Source organism: Malassezia vespertilionis, chromosome 2 (assembly GCF_029542925.1).
Source record: "Malassezia vespertilionis chromosome 2, complete sequence".
In the NCBI taxonomy this organism is placed as follows: Eukaryota; Fungi; Basidiomycota; class Malasseziomycetes; order Malasseziales; family Malasseziaceae; genus Malassezia; species Malassezia vespertilionis.
In genome coordinates, this window is record NC_079248.1 from 211,647 (window position 1) to 223,114 (window position 11,468).

At 58.1% G+C, this 11,468-nt stretch overlaps 6 protein-coding genes across 6 annotated transcripts; 2 read left to right on the plus strand and 4 right to left on the minus strand.

The window, feature by feature from the left end:
* Positions 1 to 8: 8 nt before the first annotated feature.
* ARE2 (sterol O-acyltransferase) lies at positions 9 to 1,895 on the minus strand (the record flags this gene model as incomplete). The annotated part of the gene is made up of 1 exon (XM_056205761.1): positions 9 to 1,895. One exon carries the CDS (start codon positions 1,893 to 1,895, stop codon positions 9 to 11), a length of 1,887 nt encoding a protein of 628 aa, XP_056061736.1.
* Positions 1,896 to 2,036: 141 nt separating this feature from the next.
* On the plus strand, positions 2,037 to 3,065 carry YEA4 (golgi uridine diphosphate-N- acetylglucosamine transporter; the record flags this gene model as incomplete). The annotated part of the gene is made up of 1 exon (XM_056205762.1): positions 2,037 to 3,065. One exon carries the CDS (start codon positions 2,037 to 2,039, stop codon positions 3,063 to 3,065), a length of 1,029 nt encoding a protein of 342 aa, XP_056061737.1.
* Positions 3,066 to 3,132: 67 nt separating this feature from the next.
* Positions 3,133 to 4,821, minus strand: MVES1_000907 (uncharacterized protein; the record flags this gene model as incomplete). The annotated part of the gene is made up of 1 exon (XM_056205763.1): positions 3,133 to 4,821. One exon carries the CDS (start codon positions 4,819 to 4,821, stop codon positions 3,133 to 3,135), a length of 1,689 nt encoding a protein of 562 aa, XP_056061738.1.
* A 243-nt stretch (positions 4,822 to 5,064) lies between these two features.
* Positions 5,065 to 8,436, minus strand: LTE1 (Guanine nucleotide exchange factor lte1; the record flags this gene model as incomplete). The annotated part of the gene is made up of 1 exon (XM_056205764.1): positions 5,065 to 8,436. One exon carries the CDS (start codon positions 8,434 to 8,436, stop codon positions 5,065 to 5,067), a length of 3,372 nt encoding a protein of 1,123 aa, XP_056061739.1.
* Positions 8,437 to 8,506: 70 nt separating this feature from the next.
* POP3 (ribonuclease P) lies at positions 8,507 to 9,337 on the plus strand (the record flags this gene model as incomplete). The annotated part of the gene is made up of 1 exon (XM_056205765.1): positions 8,507 to 9,337. One exon carries the CDS (start codon positions 8,507 to 8,509, stop codon positions 9,335 to 9,337), a length of 831 nt encoding a protein of 276 aa, XP_056061740.1.
* Positions 9,338 to 9,360: 23 nt separating this feature from the next.
* MVES1_000910 (uncharacterized protein) lies at positions 9,361 to 11,331 on the minus strand (the record flags this gene model as incomplete). Its single annotated transcript, XM_056205766.1, has 1 exon — positions 9,361 to 11,331. The coding sequence occupies one exon, from the start codon at positions 11,329 to 11,331 to the stop codon at positions 9,361 to 9,363; it is 1,971 nt and encodes a 656-aa protein (XP_056061741.1).
* Positions 11,332 to 11,468: the final 137 nt, after the last annotated feature.

The following is an 11,468-nucleotide window of genomic DNA, read 5'->3' on the forward strand; positions in this document are numbered from 1 at the left end:
AGCGCATGTCAGTACACCAAATATGCAATGTTGAGCAAAGGAAACCCAATCAAGAGACCGATCCAGAATATCAGGTTGCCGAGCGTGCGGTTGTTCTCGATAAACTTCGTTCGTGCCATAAGAATGAGCGGGTACTGAGACATTTGCGCAAAAAACAGATACCCCCTAAGTTTCCCGCTCACGAGGATCATCACAAGCTCGTGGAGCACAGAGCTGAACAGGAATGTGGAGATCGCAGCGGTCGTTTTAGAGACGCCCATGCTAAATATCAGCGATACGTAGACGTGTTGCAAGAGAAAATTGTGCACGGGCCGATTCCATTTTCGGCTAAACTCGGCCATCGACGCCGAGTTCCACCAGTCTTGGTAAAATTCGCGGTCGGCAAATTGCGTGAGCTCTGCGAATCCGTTGCAGACACATTCAAACATGATATAGAATATGAGCAAGTAGCACAGCATCATCGGCGCGGCGAGCCGCAAAAAAACAGTGAGGACAGACGTCCACGTCGTGTTCTCCGCCGTGAGCGTTACGGGGATAATGTAGTTGACCGTGACTGCATAGATCACAATAAACGTGCCAACGGTGGCGAGGATGCGCTCGAGCAGGTACATCGGACGGAACGATGCAGTGCGCGGGTATTGCAGGCGGTACACAAGCGTCGGGCACAGCTGGAAGTCGAGAAAATTGGCCATTGTGGCATTGTACGGCCACATGGGCCCTTTGGGCTGTCCATCGCACAGGCGTACGTACAATTGATCGCGCAGTTCGCCAATGTGCGTTGCGAGATCTCGGACGTGCGCATCGTCGTGGCATGCAAAGGGGTGTGGGTCCAGTTGCTCGTTATACTGGGCCCCCAATTCGGACTTGGCGGGATGCTCGGACGTTTGGTTGGAAGCAAACGTTTGCTTGAGCAGCTCCACTTCCGGAAGCGGCGATTGTAGCCGCGGGAGTTCGTGGTTCGACATGCGCGGCAAGAGCTTCTGCGCACGCTCCATCGAGCTTCCCTGCTGCACATCCCTGCGTGCCCAAAGCTCAAAGCCATCTGGAGCGGTCGAATGATGGTTGTCAAACGTGGCCAAGGTGGGCACCTGCAGCTTGCTCTGCGAATCGATCCTTTGCGTTGCCTCGCGCCATGCATCGTCAATGTTGGACGTCTTGTATACTTCCAATAAACGCTGATCCAGCTCCGTCTCGACCCTGCGTAGGTCGGCGTACGCGTCTGACATGACACCATTCACCGTCAAGTAGCTGTGCATCTTCATCAAATTTACCATAGAATGCATTAAAAAAAATCCCGACTGAACCCACGGCCACTCGCGCACAGTTATCCAGCGGATAACTGCGCCGAGGATCACAACGTACAGGCAATACTGGAGGAGATAAATGCCGTTCTGGTAGCGCAAATAGGAGCGCGTCATGCATTTCACAATGGGCACGCACAGAAATGTACCGCCGACAAGGACAGCGTCGCTCAGTGCGAGCATGCCAAGATCGCGGCTCATGAGCACGGCGAACGTCATGCTGATCACTTCGCCCGTCGATTCGAACCTGGTAAAAAAGCCCTGCAAGACCATGACAGACATAAAAAGCCAGAAAAGCACATAGAAACCGCGAAATGGGTCTTTGGCACTCACAGTATTGGTACGGTCTAGTAGCGATATGCGTGGGATATGCGCCACTTGATGAAACAAGTGCTTGTCGTGCAGCCTGGTGCGCTGCGGCGGCACATATTCCTTCTCACCCGCTCGCGCCTGGATCACCGGCTCCAGCGGCTCTTTTTTGCGCAGTTCGGGCTGCGTTATGCCGCGTGCGGTGCCTGTTGTGCGAGTATAAATGACCTCAATCGGCGCACTGAGCGCACCCTGCACGCGGGGCTCAGGGCGTTGGCCAGACATCGCCGGGGGCGTTTGTGGGCGCGCTGCGGCGCGCGCCATTCGGGCCACGTGCAACGAACCCTCCTCTCCGCTTTTGTGCCACGGATGCAAGCCTCCAATGCGCCGCGCAGACTCGGGTGGGATGTGGCCTTGTCGTTGCTGATGGACTTTGGGCCGGTTTTTGCGCTGATCTTTGGAGGGTGCTGCAGCAATGCGTGGACACTGGAGAGATCGATGCAGCAATTGCCCACCAGTGGGACGCTCATGACGTTTGTCCAGTTTGTCGCGACCGCACTTGTGGCACTCCCGGGCGAGCTGACGTGGCGCAGGTGGCACGGCGTTCCGATTGTCTGGCTCAAGACGCCGCAAATACCGATTCGCCGGTGGCTCGTCCAGGTCGTGCTGTACAGTACCACGAGTATCCTGAACAATACCGCGTTTGCCTTCACGATTCCCATGTCTGTACATATCGTATTTCGCAGCGGGGGCATGGTGGTGAATATGGTGCTGGGGTGGGCCATTGCAGGCAGGCGGTACAATTTCATGCAAATAATCAGCGTCGCGCTCGTCAGCGCCGGCGTCCTCGCAGCGACGCTCGCCGCTGCGGCGCCGTCCAAGGCGGAGGACACGAATACAGGCCGGTACGCCATGGGTGTTTTTCTCCTCAGTCTCGCACTGCTCTCTTCCGGCGTGATGGGCATCTTCCAGGAGCGCACGTATGCGCGTTACGGACACCAGCACTGGCACGAGGCGCTCTTTTACACGCACCTCTTCTCGCTCCCTCTTTTCCTGCTAAACCCCGGTGCCATTCGTCAGCAATTCAAGGACGCTAACATGACTCCCAAGCATTGGATCGGCTACCATGGTGTGGGTGCATTTGTCCCATCGTATTATACTATGCTTACGCTCAACGTGCTCACGCAGCTGCTGTGTATCAACGGCGTGAACCGACTTACTGCTAGCGTCTCGAGTTTAAGTGTATCGCTCGTGCTCGTCGTGCGCAAAGCAGTCAGTCTCGTCATCTCTGTAGTCATTTTGAACGGTGACGGGGGAAATTTCACGCTTTGGGCTGGCTCGACGGCGGTGATGGTTGGGACGCTGGGCTATACCTACGGCGGACTGCGCGAAGCTTCAAAAGAAGGCAAGGAAAGAGTAGTGCGCGATGCTTCAAAAGAAGGTAAGGAAGAGTAGTGCGCGATGCTTCAAAAGAAGGCAAGGAAGAGTAGTACACGGCGAGATAGATGCGATGCTATGTGCGTTACAGAGGGTGCGTATGTACAGTGTGACTCCATTCCTGCGCTGCACGAGCATTGTCTTGCTGGACGGCAGCGTGCAGCGTTGCAAGCGCTGGCGTCTGTGCGAGCGGCGCGGTCGCGGCGCGGCGCGTATATACCAAATGGACGACGCCGAGTCCCTGGTCGATCCCGCGTGCATCGGTGCGTATTGCTTCAAAGCTTGTTGGGTTGCACGTCCCGTTTGCAATGCAAAACCAGTCTTCTCCTTGGCGAGCATAGACACAGTCATCTGCGCCAGCCATGATACACGCACACAAATCGTACGGAACTGTGTGCATGGCAGGATCCGCCGCTTCGTGCGCGAGTGTTTGTGCGAGCGCCTGCTGTGTCGCGTGGATCTGTGCTTGGAGTGCGGCAAGTTCCATGTCGAGGGCGTGTATTTGTGCATCTATTGCGTCGTGCACTTGGCCAAGCCATTCCGATACGTTGCCTTCGGTGAAATGTGCCTCGGCGCGGGCGAGGAGCGGGTAAAGGGGGGTTTTAGACGGCGCCAACATGCACTCTTTGCGCGCTGCTGCTGCTGCATGCTGCTGTTGCCATCCCTGCAGCGTATGCCACCGCGGGTCGAGATCAATCTTGGCGCCCCGCTGCTTCTCCCAGAGAAATCTGTCCAGGTACACCACCTCCTCGATCAAAAACGGAGACGTGACATTTTTTTCGCGCTGGATATTGAGGAGGAGGATATCGGCAGGGCGCGTGATGAGCAAAGAATCCATTTCCGGGCCCGCGGCGAGCTTGGCAAACATGCATGCGTATACAAAGTCGTTGGTGGGCGTTTGCGTGAGAGTAATGGTCGATGTTGGCTGTGCATCCGCTGGGGCCTGGTCGGTGGGCATGTCGCTTGGCAGCGCCGGCGCTGCAAACGATTGGAAGAGCCCTTGTCGTGCTGCGATGTATTGTGCGCGTGCGTAGGCAGTTTCATTGCGTGTGGACAGCGTGATTTCGTTGGCGCACATGTGTGCAACGTCGAGGTACGCCTGGACGAGCGCGTCGAGGTAGAGTTCTAAAACGGTATGCGGCGGTGCATTCTTGCTTATTTGGTACTGGACATCACGCGGTATTGTAGGAGCGATGTCGCCCAGGATCAGAGCGGCGCGCTGTGTCGTTGCCATAAACGTAAATGCAGTCTGTACACGCTGTACCATTTGCAAGGCGTCGGACGCTGGCGGCGAGGCATGTGTGGCTGTTAAGCTCTCTCCTCGCCAGTATCCTTGTATGTCGGCAGTGCGTGGGTCGGGGGGGCTAGCGGTGGTAAATGCCTCCTTTGCGAGAGGCGCTGCAAAGAGGGCCTGCAGGGCGGCGGCAATGATGCGGTGCGTCGCAAGCTGCGGCACGAGAGCTACAAACCCATGCACGTCCCGCGCACGATGAAAAGAGTCGGCAAAGGTATCCTCAGCAGTGCGGTGTGTTTCTGTTTGTATACTCTCCGCGAGGACACGCATCAAATTCTCGTCCTCTGGCGTCCCTGCGCGGACTCGCGTAGGGTCCTGCTGCTCAGCCATGGATGCAGCCATGGCTTTTTGCAGCTGCATATCTTGGTCGTCCACGTCTTGCAAGGCTGGCGCTGCAGGCTGGTATGCGGGGGGCTGTGCTGGCGTGGTTGGCGATGGCGCGGGGGAAGCGTCCAGCAGCCTATTCATTGCGCGATCCATGTCTCCGTCGGTCTCCCATAATGCTGTTGATGCCTGCGTATGCGTACATCCTATTATCTCTGCTAATTCCCTGTTGTTAGCGGTGGTGCTACGTACGCTGCTTTGGCATCCATGGGGTGCGATGGGAAGAGAGCGAGACAGCTCGCTGCACGCCCACGCCCACGCCTCCACCTGGCCTGGCGTACGCCCGCGCATGCATCGGCCCAGATTTGGAAGCCGCAAGCACCATTTTGTCCTACATCTCTACTCTAGTGCGAGCGACGCGTTCTGGATCTGTGTGGTAGACAGTGTGTCCAGCTGCAGCGTCTCGGCCAAGATCGGAACGTCTATGTCCATGTCAGGCATGGCCAGCGATGCGCGCTGTAAGCGCTTGAAATCGCGCACAATCATCGCCTTCATGCGGAGTCGGTACAAGTTCAGGAGCGCGTCCCAGCTCTGTGAAAGCTCCTGATCGTCGTAAAATGGCATCATATTCGGCACGAGCGAAGCATCGACGTAGCACGACAAGGCATCGTTCGCTGCGAGATCCATGACAAACGTGCCAAAGAAGGGGATGTGCATATGCACGCTCCCGCCGTGCATCATTTGCAAGTCGCGGAGCATCGACTGGCGCAAATAGAGGAACTGGTCGTGCGGCGAAGTGAGCCGACGAAGCGCCTGGAAGATGCGCATTTCCCATGCGCCGACCTGCCTCCAGGTCTCTAGCAAGCGTGCAATCCACGGCGACTGGAGGCCAAACAAAATTTGGCTCACCGTCGCCATATTGCCCAGGAGGTAGCAGTGCCAAGCGATGCGAATGAATTTGGACAGAATCACGACGCGCTCGGAAAACTCGTCCGTCATCACGATATGGCTCGCGACCCAAGCGCAGGTACGGTTGAATCGTGCAATGAGCATGTGCGTCACAGCCACCTTGTCGAGCGTAGCAGGCAGCTTGTCCGGCGTGCCTGCGTGACTGATCCGCCAAGCAACGTACTCCTGGTATTCGCGCTGCCAAAGCTCTTGCTGGACCGTTTGCTGGTCCCAGGAGAGCTCTAGGAGCTCTTTCCAGTGCACCATGGCAAAGAGCTGCTTCTCTACTTGGCTCAGCTGCTTTGCAATCGTGTTGGAGCGCTGGGAAAGGAGCAGCGATTCGCGGGCGGGCCATGTGCCAGGCGCGCTAGTCTTGCCCAAGGGGCAGTGCACAAGCGTGGATAGGCGCTGCGCGTCTTTCCAGGAGGCGTTGGCATGCGACGGAATCCACTGGACAGGCCCATCCTGCGTTCGTGTTCGTGTTTGTGCTGCATTGTCTATGCCTGCACCCAAGCCGTCGAGATGCTTTTCGAGCTGCGAGAGATTGGCATCCTGGTCGACATCATCGGTGTCTGTACAGCCCTCCTTGTCCTGCGGCGGCTCGTAGCGGCGAAAGTGGCGGTGCTCGTCCGGCGCGTCCGGCGCCGGAGTTGCTTCGTCCATGCGCACCTTGCGGCGCAAGCCCGAGCTGGACGGTGCACGCTTGTGTCCCCATCCTCCCGAGGGCTCGCGCTTGTGCCCCGACTCGTCCTCGGCACGCTTGTTGCCAGAAAACAAGCGCGTGAAAGACTTGACCTTTTGCAGGCTGGGGGATTTGCGGTGGCCCAAGCTCGGTGTGCGAGAAGACGCTGCTGTGTCCGCAGGCTCTTGATGGCCGGTGACAAGGAGGTAGAGCTTGTGCATCGCGTCGCGCAAACCGGCAGCGTCGTCCACCGCAGCGTCGAGCTGCCAAGCGGACGCCGCTTGTGCTTCTTCCGTGACAAAATGCAATAAATTTCGCTGCAACTCCGCGTGCTGGGCGAAGTCCATCGCGTAATACTCTTCGACCCAGAGAGTGAAGGCGGCGAGGGTGCTGGAGAGAACATGCACGGCGCACTTGTGTTTCAGCTCATTTGAAAGGCTGTGCACCGCCCAAACAAGGCGCGATCGCAAGAGGCCAAATAGATGCAGTGCGTTAAAGTAGCTGCGGTAGCACAGCAAAATGTCTTCGGTGAGGCCAGGCGACGAGCCAGAGGTCATCTCTGCAATCAGGCGGTGCGGCGTTGCGGCGAGGACAACGTGCCTGGTTGGAACAAGGAGCGCTAGATTTCGGGCTCGCGCAGTGATCGGCACGGTGCTGCTGGTCTTGTCGGCGGCGGCGAGGCTCATTACTTCGGTACCTTCACGCGCGACGCGCGAAGCCATATCGTACATACACGAGCGCGAAGGCTCGTATCGCAGGGTAGAGCCGAATGCAGCAAAGGCCATGATACTTGCGTGCGCATCCGGATCGACAATGCTGGGGTTATTGCACCCGACTATCGCCGTGATGTCGTCGTCGTGTCCTTGGCCGTGCGCGCTGAATTCGGCGAACCAGTCGTCGTACGTCCATGCGACGGGGAGGGCATGCGGTGCATTAGGCGCAGGTGTCTTGAGGGACTGGACGCAGGGGTCGTCGTAGAGGACGAATTGCGCGCCCAGCAGCGAGTCTACGCGTACGACGGAATCTGGCATGGATGTATGTTGCGCAAAGGGCGTGGGTACAATGGGTGCGGACTGTGTCAGAGGCACAGAGGGCGCATTGCTGGTGGAAGAAGGCGGCGCGCTGCGTGGTGGTGCAGCGGGGGGCGCAAGTACAGCATTTGGAGAGGCCAAGAGCGGCGCAGACGCCACGGGCGGCGTAGCATAGGACCTTGTGGTGCCTGCACCGAGCGATCCAGCTGCTGCGCGGTGCTTCGTCTCCATCACCGGGCTCATCTGTGCCCCCATCGGCACACTTGCCACATTTCCCGCCCGTACGTCTTGCCATTCGTGCACGTCGCCATGCCGCGCAAATACCGGCGGCTGCGGCGAGCTCGACATGGGCATCGTGCTCGGAATGTGCTCGGAAGCAGAGGTGAACGAAGTTTGGAACGACGTATCCGGATCGTACGCCTGCAATAGATCGTCGTCATACCGCTGTCCCGCAACGTACTCGGTGTCCTGGGCCTGGTGCAGCTGCGCAAGCTCCGGCACTGGCATCGCATGGCCATCGCCAGTGCTGAGCGGCGCACGCTGCGAATCAAATCTGTACTCGGGCTGCGCTCCGCTCGCAAACTGCATCTGGCTTTGCTGTTCCGTCGCCCTGTACGGCACTTGTGCATGCTGCACGGGCTGCACGGGCTGCGCCGCAAAAGTACCCTGCGTCACGTACCCTCCCTCCTCTACCGGCAGATGCTGCCGCGGAATCCGCATGGCAGTGAGCGGCGCACGCGAGTCGCCAAACAAGTGCATCTGGTCCATCTGCATCGAAGCTTGGTTGGCGCCCTCTGCACCGAATCCTGCCGGCGCATGCGCGGCCCCATACCCAGAGCTTGACTCGGGGTGCTCTGGTTCCGGAAACATGGGCGGCGGCGCCGTCAGGTCCGTCAGCGGCGGCGAATGCGCCTCTTGCTGGTGCATCGGCATCGGCTCGTCCAAGCGCGGCGAGCGAAAGAGACGAAACGACCGCTTGTTTTTCAGACGCTTCCCCATACCTTTCAGGCCGCCATCTGCGCTCTTCTGCGCTCTCGCGCGGACCTCGTCCGTGGATCGGGTCTTGCGCAGGAACATGCCAAACGTCGCACAGAAGCGGCCAAGGCGCATGCACCGCCGACCCATTGACATACACACCTCCACTACCTAGCTGTGGCGCGCGCGGTGCCGAGCGCTGCGTATGCGCCGCGGTGCAGCACAAGTGCACACGCACGAGCATACGCAGCGGTACCGCGCCAAGCTCGGGCGAAATGGGCACGGGAAAGATGCACGGATCATGGGTGCGGCACTAGAAGAGGCGCGGCACGGCACGGCGGCTACAGACAAGGCTACGGAGCGCAAACACGTGTTCCGGCCGATCCTCGCGTCGCCGTTCGCGGTGCACTGGCCGCGACTGCCCAAAGCAGACGGAGACGTGCTATTGCATACGCTGGTCGAGATCCTGGTTGAGCGCGAGGATGCACCGGCTGGCACCACGGCTGGCATCAATGCGGTCACGCGGACGCTCGAGGCGCGGATTACTTCGCGCGCTGCTGCCGGGCCGCATCCGCGGTTTCTGTTTGTGTGCGAGGCAGACATGGATCCTGCGACGCTCTTAGCGCACATTCCCATGCTTGTCGGGAGCTACAATGCGGCGTGTGCGCCTGTGCACGAGCGTGCATCGCCGGCGCTCCCGCTCCCGCTTATGCTTGTGCCGCTTCCCCGGGGCGCTGCGCTGATGCTTGCTACTGCGCTGCGTGTGCGCAGGCTTGCGGCGCTTCTTATAGATACCGCGCTTCCCCCCCCGCTGCTTGCGCGTTTGGAGGCGCGCGCGCTCGACATCGTCCGTGCGCAGTCCACCACGGGGTTCCGTATTCCATGGCTGGAGGCCGCGCCGCACAAGCTTGCGGCGCCACGGATCAAGCATCTTGCGACCAGTGCCCCCGTGCATTTCGCACAGGCCAAGGCTGCGAAGAAGGCTAGCCGCAAAGCGAACAAGGCGCGGCGTGCGGCTGCAAGATGTATAGAGTAATGTCGTGTACCAAAGCTATGTCGTTATCCAGTGGGATGCAGCGCCGTGGGCCGGATAGGCATATCGCCAGGCACCTGCATCGTGTTAAGTAAATTGTTGCCGTAGCGCATCTCGGCATGTGCGCCCGTCTTGGGCTCCGGCGCGAAAAAGATGGGCTGCTGGGGGGGCTGGTAGGAGATGGAAAGGTTTTCGGCAATCTGCTTCATGCGGCGCATAAACATGTCGCGGCGCACCCAGCGGCGAGTCCAATCTTGCCAGTTGTTCTTGTGTTCCCAAGCAATAACCATGGAAATGCAGTTCATATTCCGGACCGAGTCGTACAGCAAGTACAGCCCGCCGCCAAAGTTGTCGTCGTCGCGGACGTAGGCGGTCAAGTGCTGGCGAAACTCGTCGATTTTCTCCAAAGGCGTGGCAAACCCAATCATGATGGTCGTCGAATCCCACTGTGCAGCAGAGCGCCGCGCATTGTAAATCGTCATTTTTGCGGCGAGCACTGCGTTTGGGCAGATCAGCGCCTGGTTGAACACGGTGACAAATTCAGTAGAAATCATGCCAAACGCCGTTACATACATCCACGTCTTCTCGACGCAGACCAAATCGCCGACGTCGTAGGGGTGCGTGGAAAAGATGAAAACCATGCTCTCAAAGATGTTCTTGGCCGAGTTTCCAAAGACAAACGAGAAGCCGACCACAATGGTGGACAGGGGCAAAAGATTACTCACTGCGCTCGCGCCGGTAAAGATGACGAGCCAGATAAAGACGCAGATAATGAGTCCAATACACATCAGTACCATGTCCAAAGCGCGGAACGCGCCGTGCATGTCATGCATACTGTTGTTCAACATTGTGCGCTCCTCAAATATTTGCTGGAGTGCGTTGCACATTCCTTTGCGGGTGACAATACCTTTGTGGTCTGGGCAAAAGAGCGCAAATGCGCGCTGCACATCCGTGTCCGTCTGAAAGTAGGGGGCAAGGTCTTGGGGCGTGATACACAGGCCGTCTTTGGAGTGGGTCACGAAGAGCTCCTTGGCCAAACGGCGCGCAGCTAGCGATGACTCGGGCATGTTGATATTGGACAATTGCGTCTTTCGTGATGCGGCAGCGAGCGCTGTTTGCAATTGCGAAATAAACGCTTTCTTTTTCGTCTGCCTCCCTTGTATGGAGTTGGCAGCGCTCTCTGCAGCTGGGGTGTTGCGCGAGAAAAAGTAGCGCGCCTTGGTCCCGACACTGTATGCACGCGAATTAAACTCTTGCATCGCCGTGTACTTGGAGCCTTTTTGCAGCTTGGCAAGTATGCGAAATGCGAGGCTGCTGTTCGAGAGCCTCTCGCTGAACGAGGTTTTGTGGAAATCGCGCGTGATCATCTTCAGCACGATCTTCTCGGCAAGCAGGATGATCGATGTGGCAAACGTAGCCTTCACAATGTTCTCGACCGTGTCAAAGTAGTTGGGTCTCGTCTCGTCTGTGAACTCGACCGACAATGTGCCGCCGAGACTCGCCCATGCCCATACTGTGCAAAATACCAGTTTTACGTACAAGAGGATACCGTTGAGGATGTAGAGCACGTCCTGGAACGAGTCGGGAACACGTCCAAGTACCATATCGACCGCCTTGACCAGCAGCGTAGGGATCCACTGGAAAACGAGGAACGTGTACACCGACGTGACCCACATAATCGTGATCCAAATACTCCAAACTTCGACGTGTGGCCGCGCATTATTGTCGCTGAATCCAGTGTACACCACAATGAAGGGCACAATGCAAATTGCACCGCCCACGATGGCAATCAGACTCAAACGCACAAAGCGAGGCAGCGCCGCAATCCACCAAATCAGCCGCTTCAGTGGCTTCTGGTGGGGCGTGGGCGCCTCCGGATCTGCTTTTTCCGACACATCCTCCGTGTCCCAGTTGAAGTCGTGATCCTCTGCATAGTCTTCTTCGGGCTCCGTGCCGAAGTCCACGTTTTTTTCTGCAGGGGTGCCCAGCGCATTCATCGTGGTATGGGGGCTTGTCTCATCAAAAGATGTCTCCGCATGGACTGGATGCATACCATCAGCCACATGCTGGTGTGTACCACATGTGGCCATCGCAACCGAATGGTTCTTCTCCAAGCCACTACGTTTGGGCCACC